A 15,395-nucleotide genomic window follows, 5' to 3' on the forward strand; every position below is an offset into this window, starting at 1 on the left:
CACAGATGGTAATTGAATGTTAAAGTTTATTAGGTGCTCACTATTTAAGTCCCTTCGACACGTCTCGACTGCTTATTATTTCAAAAGAATCATGAGGGCAACTTGAAGTTTGCCAATTTAGTCGCCGACGTCAAGTCGTCGGCGGGTTGGGAAGTTTGCGATGTACTCCTCATAATTTATACTTTAACGTAATATCATTATTTGAGGTATTTATCATCATGACTCATCAAAATACATCAGCTTAATACAAAGTTATTTATTTAGTAAATATTGTTTTATCAAAAACTGTATTATGCAAGTAATAGATTGCACCATTTTGCAATATCAAAACAATGCTGGCCGTGCGTGTCGCTTCAGCAACTTTGTCTTCTATTTATTGAACGTTTGTTGTAATGACTTTGTGAAGGCTGTCATCAGTGAAACGAGGATGGTTTTTCTTTGTAGGTATTGTGTGATTTCTATTATCACACATGCAAGGTTTAGAATATATCATTTGAATATGGCATCATCTATTATATCAATCCAGATAGCCTCATCTGAAGATAGGATTTTGAAACCCGACGTAAACTTAGGTAGGATTGTAGAACAAACAAAAGACTAAAAATTGTTTATAAACATGTTTTATTAATAACCGAAAATGTACATTATTATTTAAATACTACAACATCATACATACATAACCGCAACAGGCAGTAGGTACACCACATGTCGAACATGAGAGAACATGTCCACGAACAACCATCAGGATATAATGAACAGGCAGTTACTAGTTAGTACATGTTTAAACACATTATTATAACAATAATAGTGATAAGTAGACGTTAAGAGTGGGGGAAAAGTACTTTTTAGAAGAATTTCAAACCAATGATTTTTCTTTTACCATTTGGTAAGGTTTGCTACACATATTCGGTTCGGCTTAGCCGGGCGGCAAAGCCGTGTAGATGAATGTTCGGGAAAAAATGCCGCTCGGCATCGTTGCGTCTGAATGTTTAAACCGAATTGTGACAATCAGACCCAAAAGAACTACCCGATCGACACAAGCCAAAAAAGTGTAGTTGGTTAGAGTCGGTTTTGTTGTTCGATAAAAATTAGGTACAGATGCGAACGTACCGAATCAAATAAGTGTGTAGCAAGTCTAATGTAGTAAAGTAAGTACGCCTATGTTTTGTCTAGGGGTTAAGCAGAAAAGTATACTCAAAATATTAATGTAATCAAAAATGCATGTTTTTATAAGTGTTATACAACTTTGTTATAGGCCGTCAATACTTGCTCGTACGGCGACAAAAAGGAGGGGTGTTTTCAATTAGCTGAAGGTAATTAAAGCACATTGAGCACACAACAAAATCACAAATATCTGGTATAAAAATGCCAATACCTACGCGCTTTGTCATGTTATGGCGTTACTTATATAGACAACACTAAGGCTTATATTCCTGTTATGATGACCGCGGTCGCATACGTCGGCTGAACGTACAAGAAAACATATGGGACAGTGCAATACTTTTAAATATGCGACCGACGGTGCACTCGACCGATGTACGTGACCGAAATCACCGTAAGAGAAAAGTAAGCTTTACTATAAATACAACAAAAACACCGTAGGACGAAATAAATAAAACATGTAATTACCAAAAAATGATGAATGATTTTTAATAATTCTAGCGAATCGCACATTATCAACATTTTGTGTGACACTCGTATAGTCAGAGCCGCGCATTGGCAGTAAAAATATAAATTACATAAATATTATAAACATAAATATGTACATCGACAGACGCACACGCACATCTCTTAATTTAAAAAATAACAATGTAATTCTACACACAGAAACCTAAAACTAAAATATTTTATCGTCTATGACTATTATATACACAATTTACATTATTCAAACTACATCGTCTAATATCAGTGATACAATATCTCGCGGAGGTCTTGTGTAAGAAACGTAAATATATATCAACCAACTAATCATTACAAAGAACATTTATTTATGTTGAATGCTTTATTAACAGGTGCAGAAACATATAATAAAATATATTATGTAACTTTGTATATTAAATCACAAATTGTTAAGCTATTCAGTTTTTACTTTCTTAGTTAACTGAACTGATAAACGAATGGCATATAATTTTAATTGATGGATGAGAGTTTCAATCGCTTATCGGTTCGAGTCATCTAAAATGCATCAAAAACAAATAATTAATAACTAAATATTGTAATAATTTGAACTGAACAAATGATCTGTAGGCCGGCTGGTTATCAAATGTTATAATTGTGTGTCGTACCTTTATATCTACACGCTATGTTTCACACACACTACAATTTCATTCACAGATATGTAAGTTTGTTATAAATCAAATTATTATGATAAAATAATGAATATATAAAATATATTTCAAGTTTATAAATACGAGATCTTATACGAATCGAAACTATTGAAGATCAGTAAAGAGTAAACAATAAAGTTTTAATAAATAAAAAAATAAAATTTTCCTATTTAAGTTTATCAGTTAAATTACATACCGATGGTTTTTATCTAATTAAAATACTCTCGTGTAGTGTGTACATACTTTATATAGAGTTCTAGATCTAATATAATAGTGACAGTAGAGTAAGGATACAGGGTAGGTGCACACGGCACGAGAGTCGAATGTTATACCTCGACAACGATAAGATAGTTAAGCATAGTGTGTAGAGAGGGGCGGCCTTGGCTTTGAGAACAACTCTACAACTAGGTTAAACATTAATTGTGACCAATCAAGTATATGGAACAACAGTCGTGTTAGGACACTCAGTGACCTGAATGTAAATACAATTTGTTATAGCCACGCACGATTGGATATAAAATTCATACTGACAATGTTTTTATTCTTCAGTTATTATATCTCCTCTCCCATTTTCTCCTTTTTGCGGTGGAATTTCCAAAAAACCTCTCTTAGTTTTACATTACACTCCTACAAGGAACTTACATGACAAATTTCAGCTTCTTGCGTTCAGTAGTTTCAGGTGTGCGTTATCTATCAGTCAGTCACTCAGTAATGGAAGAGTTTTATATAATGATGACCTCTCTACTTATTTTGAGTATAGATATACTCCATGGTTTGTTCTCAAACCCAAAGCCTCCGTAAGAAAATTTAAAAAGTAATATTTGTGCATATTTATTACTTATAATGCCCGCAATAAGTTAACATTGGTCGTTATTACTGAGCCCACAACTACATAAGGGCCATTATTCATAAAACATTTCATACTATCTAATCTCAATCGAATTACATGTAACGACATTTATTTATTTAAAAGAATATAATAGCCAGATAAATAATTGAGTATTCGAATAAATATAGAACATAAATATGAATTTATTATGTATTATCTATAGCAACTAGCTAATTATATTATTTAGTGTAGACATGTTTCACAACATTCAAGCAAGTTTTTTTTTAGTTTAGATTAAGAACTTAACAGAAACGCTAGGTTAACTATCTTAGTAATAGACGTCGTGAAAGCTCTGATTAGTATAGAGTTTTGTCTTTTTCACTCATATAATTTCAAAATTTGTTGAAAGTGGCAAAACACTTTATAACTAATCAGAGCTCAAACACGCCCTTTAGAGTAAGATATAAAAGTTTGTGGTTTAGGACATGGGTCCTGTCTCTTTCTAATCCATATAAAAAGATAAAGATAGCATTAACTTTACTCGATATTGTGAAACACATCATATTAGTAGTTTAGAATGGAAGTCAATTAGAAACACAATATTTCGATACGAAAACATCATATCGATTATTTTGAATCGATTTTAATTGATTGAGATCACGGCCGTTTGAACTGCGGATCGCTTAAATACCGATATATCGATATATTTACACCTAACACTGTCCCAGATAGTTAAAAAGACGCACCTAATTTTATTTTCGAAACTGAGTTATTTTTATTGCCAGAATCAGCAAAAAAATGCGCACCTGTCCATATTTTTTATATTTTTTTATATCGCTCCGTTGCAGTATCACCTTAGCGAAATAAAGCACTTTTGCACTTTTTTGAAGGTTAAAATATAAATTTCTTGTTAGATCCGTCTTTTCAACTATAGGAACAGACCAATGTGTCGACATCTCACCTCACTAATTGACTTGAGCAACATCACTTTGAATGGTTCGCTTCACTCTCAAGCGCAGAGAAAGCGCGGGTATTTGAAACTTTAAGGCCAGTTTTACTTCTTATAAAAGTATTTGATAATCTACCTGGTAGATAAAGTAACAGCTAATGTATATCTGTCAATATTTAACCCCTACTAGATAAATTAACTGATATTTATTTAAAAGAAGTAAAACTGACCATATTAAATATTCATATTAGGTAAAAGTTGGAAGAAAATTAGTGCGTGATATGACCAAGAGTATGCCCTGACTTATGCCAATATATATCGACATAATAAAATACAGATATATAAATAACTATCTACTTTATAATAATGTAAAATTTCAATACCCGCGCTTGTCATAGAAACAGGAATAAATTCACATACGCTCTTCTACATATTGCACAATAGAAATATTCTTCATCATAACAACACGTGTAAGAGCGAGATGCAAATATTCTCTATCTCTTTCTGCATCAGTACTCCGGTCGCATTCTATTTAATGATCATGAATCTACAACTTACGATTATATTATACTACGTACCAAAAATTGAGACGAACTATACGTAGGATTATATCTCATAAGAGTTTTGGTTAATGAGGATATCATATTATATACGTGAATTAATTTGGAAATTCAATATGTATATGTTTAATTTCGAGTGCAAGTAATATAGTTTAATTTATACAGGGTTACTACCAAAAAAAACTTTTGAAAACGTAGAACAATGGTCCAAATAAGCCAACCCTAAGGGTTTTTAAAAGAACCCTGTGTTAAAATTATAGGAAGGTTTTTTAAACTTATTCTAATTTCTGTTTCACAATAAGCCCGCGTATAAACAATTCAGTGAGAATGGTGAGAGCGTAACAAAACCCTGTTTAAAACGCATCGCGTTGAAACGTAGTGTTATATCAACAAGCAAACGATGTAACCACGGGAGTAAGACATGTCTTACTGTTCTCAATAACCTACTAGCGGTAACAGATAGCCTATCTTTTGGTTATTAGTCAACATAGGTCAATTGGAGAATATTTAGTCTTGTGTTGTGAGAAGACGTATTTTTAAACCGAAACAACTAATTATGAATCACACAATTTTTTGTTTTACGTGGGATTCTAATAAACGAAATTCAAAAAATTTTGTGATCCTTGAATTCTCTTAAATGCAGTATGGTAAGTCTAACTGCGTCATAGAAAAAGTAAGTAACATAACTTTAGTAGACCAATCTCTTACGGCTGGTAGGTTATAGAAATGTGTTAAATTAAATATAAATTGTGTTGTTGCTTTATATTCTGTTGTCGTCGTTATTTTCAACTGGTACGGGTTTCTCGGCGGCGCGGTACAGGGGGTTCTTGCCTTTGATGGGCAGAGGGTGGGCCTCCGTGTTGAACACCCACTCGTCCAGGGGTAGCAGGGTGTCGTCAGAGAATAACAGGTATAAGTACTGGAAAGACAAGGAAGTATGTTACATATTGACATGATTTTTTTTTATAGCTCTATAACTTTATTCGCTGAATAGTTATATAGCGCTTTTGACTGATAATCTTTATAGAGTGACTTTCAATAATCTATGGATAATAAAATATATTTTACTTAAATAAAGTTAAGTTTGCTTTTTGCGTCACCTTACTTCATATTCACTTGGGGGAATATATCATTTTATTCTTTCATTATATCGTTGGACAGCACCAATTTGGCAATATTATTGGATTCTACATTAAAGGTAAAGTAGATGATTTACCTTGAGTGTCTCGGCGAGGAAGAAGCTCTGCTGCACGTCATCGCCCTGCGGGTTCTGGTGGTACACGTTCACGAGCCCGGTGTAGCCTCCCTCCACGCGACAATGCTTCTCTAGAGCCTGGGAAATGTATAATTTTTTGCAAATTATAATACTGGAACTAGTCAATATCATTGTAAAATATTTGAATGAAAAGTAAAAGAAGTAAAACCTGTTAAGTATTTGGGGTTAAAGCTATTTTTAGAAAAGCGCCATCTATTGACGGTAAAATATATTTACATGTAGATTTATTTAAATAGAGGGCGTTAAATCAAAATTGTTTGTAACATATTATGGACCAGTTTAACTTTTACATAATTGTCAGATAACATATCTGATAGATAAGTGGCAATAAATCTATCTGATTTTCGCTCGATAAGCTAACGGACACTTAAGCTAAAGAAACTAGACATTAAAAAATAAATGGCTCAGTGGTTTAGGTCGCCACGCCGCTACCATTGCCTCGGGAGGTCGTGGCTTCGAATCCCACACGGAACAATTATTTGTGCGATCCACAATCATTGTTTCGGGTCTAGTTGTACTTTGTGTCCGTTGTTTGTCAAAATCCCCGCGACACAAGAGTAATTTCTAATGCGGGAGTTGCCTTTAAAAAAAAAGATTTAAATGAAAGATATTATTATTGCAGTGAAAAGTTGTATAGAATGTTACCTCAACGGCCTCCCATCCCCAGTCGCGGTATCGTTGTTGCTTGGTGAGCCTCCACATGATGAAGTAGCTCTCGAACGTCTCGGGCCGCAGCAGGTACACCTTTTCGTTGCTCTTCTGCGCACGTGCCTCCACCGCGCCGGAGAATCTATGGATTAAATATGTTATATTTAAGTTGAGGTTGAATATCTAATATATAAAATTCTCGCGTCACAGTTTTCGTTGTCATACTCCTCCGAAACGGCTTGACCGATTTTGATGAATTTTTTTGTGCTTATCCGGTATCTATGAGAATCGGCCAACATCTATTTTTGATACCCCCTAAGCGATACATTTTTTTTTATTTAGGTATATGGCAAAACAACGTTGGCCGGGTCAGCAAGTTTTTATATAGATTTTGTTTTTATTAGATTTTATATAGATCTGTCGTCACGTGAGAAGAGCTGAGCATTTCATCATCATTAAATATTGTGTATGTACCTGAAAGCTTCAGGTCCCAGTTTGGTCTCAGAGCGCGCGTAGCTCTCGTGGCAAGTGTTGGTGAGCTTGTGAGCCACGTCCATGTACCGCTCCGACAGTGAATTGTCCAGTGTCGTCGACGCTATTGCGAACATACCACCTGGAAAGTACAATTAAAGAATTAAATAACCGTTGTAGTTGTATATTTTAAAAGAATATTGTTCTAATGGAATAAACCTACGAACGGACCTAATAAAAACGTTAAAGTACGCAAGATAAAAATGATTACATGCTGCTATAAGAAGTAGCGATAGTACTCACTCAAAATTGATTATTGCACCTTGTGAGTGAAGCAAACCAGACAATTTACTTATGTGAACAAAACCTGCTGCTGTAGCAAACCCGGGTATTGACGGACACAAAGTGCGTATGAATATTTATTTAAGTGATCTACACTTATACAGCCACAGATAATGCCGTAACAGCGTGTGGTGAACCTAAACTCCACCTAAACTCCTTCTACTCTATGGTAGATGCCATATATTAATCATATAACGATTTGGCATTCTCTGTCAATAAATATATCAAACACGTAATGCTCGTATTTTATTAATACATAATATTGGCGACGAGGAAAAACTGAACCTAAATGGAAAAGCTACGTAAAAAACGGAGCACCCTACGTGGGATGCTCACCAGACTCGATACCTACATCGAGCAGAGGGCGACGATGTCTGACGAGGACATCACCGCTCGCTCCGCAGCCTTGAAGGACACCATAACAGCACTGCGAGAGTTACAAGAGAAGATAGAAAACAAAACCATAGATGATAACGATGAAACAGCGTATTTACACGAACAAAATTACGGCTACGAATTCGAAGAACTTCACACTATTTTAGTATCAAAACTTTTAACAAAAAAAACCATTATTCAAGGTCAGCGACAGGAAGACCAACATAGAATATACCAATACCATAAGATTATACCAAAAATACAATTTAATCCTTTACATGAATCAGAAACGTTCAATAACTTTAAAAAACGTCTGGAAGTGTACTTTAGACTTAATGAAATTACTGAGCCCCACATGAAGACAAATATTCTTCTGTCTACATTATCACCAGAACTCCATGAAAAATTATGTGATTTAATAGCACCAGACGAACCATTGAATAAGACATTTAACACCAACTACACCTCGGTCACCCGGGCATTGTGAAAATGAAGCTACTGGCCCGCAGTTTTGTATACTGGAAAGGAATTGACAATGATATCGAAACAAAAGTTAAGTCCTGTAGAACATGTAGATTACAACAAAATGAACCAGAGAAAGCACCACTACACCACTGGGAACACCCAAAGGGCCCCTGGCAAAGGCTTCATATTGATTTTGCCGGACCTGTTTACGGATACTATCTTTTAATAGTTGTAGACGCATTTTCGAAATGGACAGAGATTATACCTACTAAATCAACGACAAGCTCTTGGTGCATCCAAAAATTGAAAGAACTATTTTGCACCTATGGAACACCTCTACTCCTTGTCTCAGACAATGGCCGACAATTCGTATCGGGAGAGTTCGAAAAATTTCTAAAAGACTGTATGATTTCGCACAAAACCTCTGCTCCATACCACCCTGCAACCAATGGACAAGCTGAACGATACGTACAAACAGTCAAGAGAATCTTACGAAGCTTAGAGGGAGAAAGGGGTAATCTTCAAGAGAAACTTGTTATGGTAAAAACTCGCCTCAGACGGACACCAAACTTGAATGGTCAGACACCTTATCAGTTAATGTTTGGAAGAGAAGTTCGAACAGCATTACACTGCATGTTTCTAAACACCCATAAGGAAACTACATCAAAACATCAAGAGATCAAGGTCAGACAGTTGGAAGTCGGCGAACGTGTACAGGCCCGTGACTACACGAGTGCTTCGCACCGTTGGCAGTTTGGTACTATCACAAGACGTCTAGGCCGACTTCATTATGAGATCCGCACCGACAACGGCGATGTCTGGCGCCGACACCTCAACCAGGTGTTGGCTGCATCTTATATTCAGCAGAACAGCTAAGAGGTTAGGAGGGGAGAAATGTGGTGAACCTAAACTCCACCTAAACTCCTTCTACTCTATGGTAGATGCCATATATTAATCATATAACGATTTGGCATTCTCTGTCAATAAATATATCAAACACGTAATGCTCGTATTTTATTAATACATAATACAGCGTTTTCTACAGAATGTTTTAAGACCCATACCCATCCCGGCAATACAAGTCAATATTATGTTACATAAAACTTAACCAACTGCTTATTATATAGCTTGCTAAAATCTTAATTACCTGCGAAACAAGACAAATGGTCCATCTTCTCCTCAATGATCCTGCCGTACTTGAGCTCAGCGAGGTAGGCGAGTCCGGAGGGCGACACCCGCAGCATCTTGTCGAGCGCGGCCTGCATGGCCGTGTCGAACATGACGCGCGCCTGCTCGTCCGCGCCGCCCGACATCAGCCACGCCTTCAGCAGGTACTCGTAGAACGAGTCGCCCAGGGCGCCCAGGGACATGTGCCCTGTAACAGAATAGATGAAAATGATTAAAATGTGCAAGAAGGTGTTTTTCTTCATTGGGATCAGTAGCCCCTCTTAGGCCCAGCATGTTTAAATAGCTCCTTGCTTAATTAATCTCAGTAATAGGGTCTCGTTTTTCCCCTTTGTATACGGAACAATAAAAAACATCCGAATTGTGAAGCCGTTTCCGAGCAACACATTGGCCATTCATTATTATTTACATAACGTGGTCTATAAACATAAGTTATCATTGTGTCGGTTTCCGTATCAATGGGAGAACAGCTCGACCTTGAAACAAGCAGTGTACACTTGATCTATTGCATCAATTGATATAATCTAATCAATCGGTTTCGCCAACACGACCAACTAGATTATTGCCGGTGGAAATATATCGAGGTCGGCTTTATAAAGGAGACGATCCATTGACAAAAGTAATGCTACTGTACAAATAAATAAATAAATAAATATCATTGGACAACTCACACACGGTCATTTAATTCCAAACTAAGCAGAGCTTGTACTATGGTAACCAAATAACTGATAAACATACTTATATACTTCTAAATACATACTTATATAGATAAATTGTCATCCAGGCTCAGAACAAATACTCGTGCTCATCACACAAAGATTTATCCCGGGTGGTATAATACATAAAGGTTTTTTTTTTCTGTACTTTTGAAATCAAATTGTTGAACTCTATATTAATCTAAGGTAGTTTTACTGCGACAAGCTGTTAAATAATCGAAATAGTCCTTCCCGCCTGAGATACAGGTTTACCTAGTTCAGGCACCCACAACCATTGTCATCAAGTAATTTTAGGCGAAATGTAATTTAAATTGTATGAAATTTAGTGATTTGAATAAATGATTATTGATATTTTTTATTGAAAATATTTATAAAATTACTTTTTTAACAGAAATTTATTGAAAATCCATCTTTGGTTGCTGGCAGAAACTTATACCAAAATGGAATAAGTAATCAAAAATATGATGGTACAGATTCCTATACAAAAAAAAACTTTGATTTATTCAGTTACTTAAGAACAAATCCAGTGAAAAATTAATAAAAAACAAGAGTTCGTACGAAATAAAACAAACTATTAAAATATAAGTGAATTGGTTCCTTTATTTTTAGGGAAGACACCTGAAAGATCGCGTCGCGTCGAGAAATACGCAATGTTTAGCGTTGATTGCGGCATTGGCTGTGACGTCAGAGCACCGTAGCACAAACTATACCAAGTAATACTGCATTGGAACGCGCGCTATGTTGCAGAGTTCCGCTTTAATTCGCGCGCTAATTGTTCATCGTTTTGTTGAACTAATAATATAATTGTAACTTACGAACAATGTTTGTTATCAAGGGCTATTTATCAATGAATAATATGATATGACAAACATGAATACATACAAAACAGCGTTACTTTTTTCTCTGTTTAAAAAGGAGAGAATGTATTTATAGTATTAGTTAGAATAGGTAGTAATGATCTTTCGTTTCATCATTAATATTTGCAAGTTCATCATTTGAACACAAATTAGCATTTCTCCGACGTTAATATAATTGTGTTGACGTTTATTTTCACCATTCTTAAAAACGAAACCCTATTACTAAGCCTCCGCTGTCTATCCGTCTGTCACCAGACTGTATCTCATAAACCGTAACAGCCAGGATGCTGAAATTTTCACAAATGATGTATTTCCGTTGCCGCTATAAAAACAAATACTAAAAATAAAATATTTAAACGGGAATCCCTATACAATAAACGTGTATCTTCTTCGTATTTTTTTATCAAAATTCACCATACAGTCATTCATAATTTTCACGTGATTATATTTTTTTGCAGTGTTAGTATCTTCACGATAACGATAACTTCAATAATATCAGCATATCAAAATAATGTAATAATATTGTTGGTAAGATAATACATATAAATAGTTGATAAGAAACACATGAGTGCTCAGTTCGCATCGATATTTATACCATGACGTTTAATATTATTAAACGATATTTCCGTTATATCATATTATTGTAGGAGGTAAATGTATACGTACAAAAAAGTCTTCTGCTTATCGTAAGGTTAGTGGTTAACCTAGTGTCAAAGTTATTCAAGCAGCGTCAAGGGCTTTTGACGCGGCTTAACGACTGCTATTTTAGTAAACAACAGCCGGAACCGACTTTTTACGTGCTTTCCGAAGTTCAAATACCACTATGCGGTCACCCATCTATGAAATGAACGCGCCAAAGGTTTACTTAACCCACAGATCGTTTACCGACCAGTGAGCGCAACTGGCTATGGGCTAAATAAGTAGTAACTTATTTTAGAATAAAAAATAAATAGATATGATATTAAATTACTAAAACTTTATACTAGACTAGCTGACCCGCGCAAATTCGCTTGCGTTACGTAAGCGTTAAAAAATTTCCCCGTTTTTGTAACATTTTTCACTGGTACTCTGCTCCTATTGGTAGTAGCGTGATGATATATAGCCTATAACCTTCCTCGATAAATGGACTATCTGACACTGAAAGAATTTTTCAAATCGGACCAGTAGTTACTGAGATTAGCGCGTTCAAACAAACAAACAAACAAACTCTTCAGCTTTATAATATTAGTATAGATTAGTATAGATGAGAATTTTAAAAGTTTATTCGATCGAAACGCCGGTTAAACAAATAAGGTACCTTTCGATCGCGGCTAAAACTTTATAATGTGTGTACAAGTCGCGAGAGTTTTAAATCGATACCCATTATCTTAATTAAACACGTTTGATTTTGTTCTCTTTACTATGCATAATTCGATTATAAACGGTGCTAAACAGTATTGTTTTTACATTGGTCACAGTCTCAATTTCATTGGTAGGTAAATTTTATTATAGGCAGGCATAGCTAAGATAAATAACAAAAATATCATTGGACAACTCACACACGATCATTTGATTCCAAACTAAACAGAGCTTGTACTATGGAAACCAAATAACTGATAAACATACGTATATACTTCTAAATACATACTTATATAGATAATTCACAACCAGGCTCAGAACAAATCATCATCACACACATATTTATTCCGGGTGGGATTCGAACCCACCACACGCGGCGCTACAATTGTTGCGGCGAGGTGTCCACTTTAACCACTGCGCCTAACAGACCTTTTATTTACTGTGTTGCGAATGCTAAGCAAATATAAAATGATTAAAAATACTCTTATCTTTTGTATGACTAATTAAATAAGAAGGAAGTGAGTTTCCGATAATTCCAATATGTAAGCCACCGAATATAATACTAATATTATCTGATATTTAATGATAGATTGCGTTGAGGCACGTGCAGCTAGCGACGTGAAATAAAGTATTCACTCGTACTCGTACAGACATAAGTCGCACTACGTCGCCGATACATGTAGCAGCATTTTTCCCGATTGTAAAATAAAATAAATTTAACCCATTACTGCCCACTGATGGGCAAGGGTCTCCTGTCAGAATTGAGGGAGGCTAGGCCTTAATTCCACCACGCTGGCCAACTGCGGGCTAAGGACTATGTGTACCTTCAAAATCTGTACTAAAGAATCCTCGGGCATGCAAGATTGCATCACGATGATTTCCTTCACCGTTGGAATAAGTGATAATTGTTTCTGATACACACATAACTTCGAAAAGTCAGACTTATGCCCAGTTTTTGAAGTACATTTAGCGATAGTTTATCTATTCAAACTACATTTTTTATATGAGCTTAAACGCTATTGAATAGTTAAACTGCCGCTATATGTACCTCAGAAACCGGAGGTTAGTGTGTACTCACTCTGTCCCCATTGTCCGGTGCGCGGGTTGATAAAGTTCGGGTACAGATCGCCAGGTTTCTCGATGTTGTTCAGTACTTCGCGGATACGGCTCACCTTCTGCTTGTAGACTGCAAAACATATTATTTATTAATGAAATAGTAACATAGCCAATATCATTAAAAAGTGTACGAAAAAGGTTGTTTCAGATAAAAGAACTTTCTTAGTTAGTAACTTATGGTCAATTGTCCAAGTGAGTATGATTTTGAAACCTTTTTCAGATGATTTTGAAAGTAGACGTTGGATTTCTCATAGATTAACATCAAAATTTTCAAGTAAAGACGGTAAAACGTAGTAGTATGTAATGGGTAGTAGGTAGTTCTACATTCTATGATCTAATATCCTGTCGCTCTAAACAGGAAAATTCAATACCTTTACACCATGTACTTAGCTCTACGATAGATCAGCTTCTAGGGAAATCCAATGCTTGTAGGCATTATAGTCAGTACTACATGACTCATAATTAGTCATTATGAGAATTATAGTGGTGACCAGGGAGACGATTGGGTTTAACTTTTTCCATGCATACATACATATATACATAATATCACGACTTTTCCAACGGCCAAAGACAAACTGTACGATCCCACATTCACATCCATACATCTAGTTATACATGACCACCGGTTAGTATTATACACCTGTCCTTTTTGCACACCATCACAGACATCACCGATATGATCTGTGTCTTCCTTTTTATACTTTTGAAATCCTACAGTTCTCTACAGAAAAGAGTAAGTACATTTGGTTAACAAATTACCAGTTAGAACTGTTATGGTGTATGTTTGGTTGACATGAATGTGAAACGCATGGATGTAAATTACTCTCGTTATTACAAAATAACTCATAAATCATACAATAACGAAGTAATCAATTTCTTAATAAATAACAACCATCAAGGATATATTTCAAAGGGCGACATAAACAATAAAAGATGAAAGAGCGCCGAGCGTCGCAGCCCGCGAGTCGCGAACGAAGCGAATTAACCGACCGAATGATGAATGAGAGTTGTGAACGTGTTCGCATGAGAGTAAGGACAGGATAGTGGGATAGTGCTAATTAGAACTTGTTATAATAGATGTCTTATTGACACCTGAATGAGGAACAAGGATTATGGTGATACATGCCTAAATAAATTAGCGGTACGCTTTGACGGAGACAAGTGTGCTAATAGGTCTTATACCTTGAAAAGTTATGCTTTTGTCCGTTAGTAATTACAGCTAAAATTCTTATTTTCCGGAGATCCGCGTATTCCGAAGTACCTACGCGTTTCATACCTAGGAAGTAAATTACTAATCGGTGCTAAAAAATAATAACCTTAGGTGCTGAAAACAATTGCGCCGAAAGAGGAATACTTCTAAGATTTACAGGAAGTTTTGATGGCCAAAACTTGATTGGTCTTATGAAAATGAAATAAATTAAATTAGTATTGTACAATGTTGAGTCTTGTTTAAAATGTTCAGAAATAGAGCAAGTACTTACCATCACGACCCGTGACTTCGCTGAGGTAGGTGAACTCGAGGTGCAAGGTGCCCAGCTCGGAGAGGATACTGTTCGGACCCGCCCAGTGGTACTGACGGCTTGCCTGTAAAATAACCACAACGGCTTGAAACAAATAAAGCTTACAATAACATTAGCCGCCTTTACACACACACTTTATCGCACGTTCTTAGGAACGTACAGGATTAAGCGCGGGAGAGCAGCGCGGTCTTCGCTCGCGATTTTCTTCGCGGGCTTGACAGATGAGCACGGCGCGTCGTCTTTCCTTTCCCCTTACACGCGCGCTCTTTCACGTGCGATTGTTGTTTCATGCGCGATAGAGTGTGTATGTAAAGGGGGCTGTTATCTTTAACGGTATACGGGATTAGGAAAACAACGGAAACGAATAATCGGAGCGTGATTTCCTACCCTTGCTACTATCGTCTCGACCAATTAAGATTTT

At 36.0% G+C, this 15,395-nt stretch overlaps 1 protein-coding gene across 2 annotated transcripts in view; it reads right to left on the reverse strand.

Moving 5' to 3' along the window:
• Nucleotides 1-604: 604 nt before the first annotated feature.
• LOC142973538 (mannosyl-oligosaccharide alpha-1,2-mannosidase IA) overlaps nucleotides 605-15,395 on the reverse strand; it is a 61,194-nt gene continuing 46,403 nt past the window's right edge. For both annotated transcript variants that reach the window (XM_076115350.1, XM_076115351.1), the window contains exons 4-10: nucleotides 14,936-15,038; nucleotides 13,417-13,524; nucleotides 9,390-9,617; nucleotides 7,064-7,202; nucleotides 6,587-6,731; nucleotides 5,882-5,998; nucleotides 605-5,584 (exon numbers count right to left, since the gene is read on the reverse strand). In XM_076115350.1, the coding sequence (XP_075971465.1) occupies nucleotides 5,426-5,584; nucleotides 5,882-5,998; nucleotides 6,587-6,731; nucleotides 7,064-7,202; nucleotides 9,390-9,617; nucleotides 13,417-13,524; nucleotides 14,936-15,038 (999 nt within the window). In that variant the 3' untranslated portion in view covers nucleotides 605-5,425. The remainder of the gene's footprint in view (nucleotides 5,585-5,881; nucleotides 5,999-6,586; nucleotides 6,732-7,063; nucleotides 7,203-9,389; nucleotides 9,618-13,416; nucleotides 13,525-14,935; nucleotides 15,039-15,395) is intronic.

The sequence above is a fragment of the Anticarsia gemmatalis genome, chromosome 6, assembly GCF_050436995.1.
Source record: "Anticarsia gemmatalis isolate Benzon Research Colony breed Stoneville strain chromosome 6, ilAntGemm2 primary, whole genome shotgun sequence".
NCBI classification, from domain to species: domain Eukaryota; kingdom Metazoa; phylum Arthropoda; class Insecta; order Lepidoptera; family Erebidae; genus Anticarsia; species Anticarsia gemmatalis.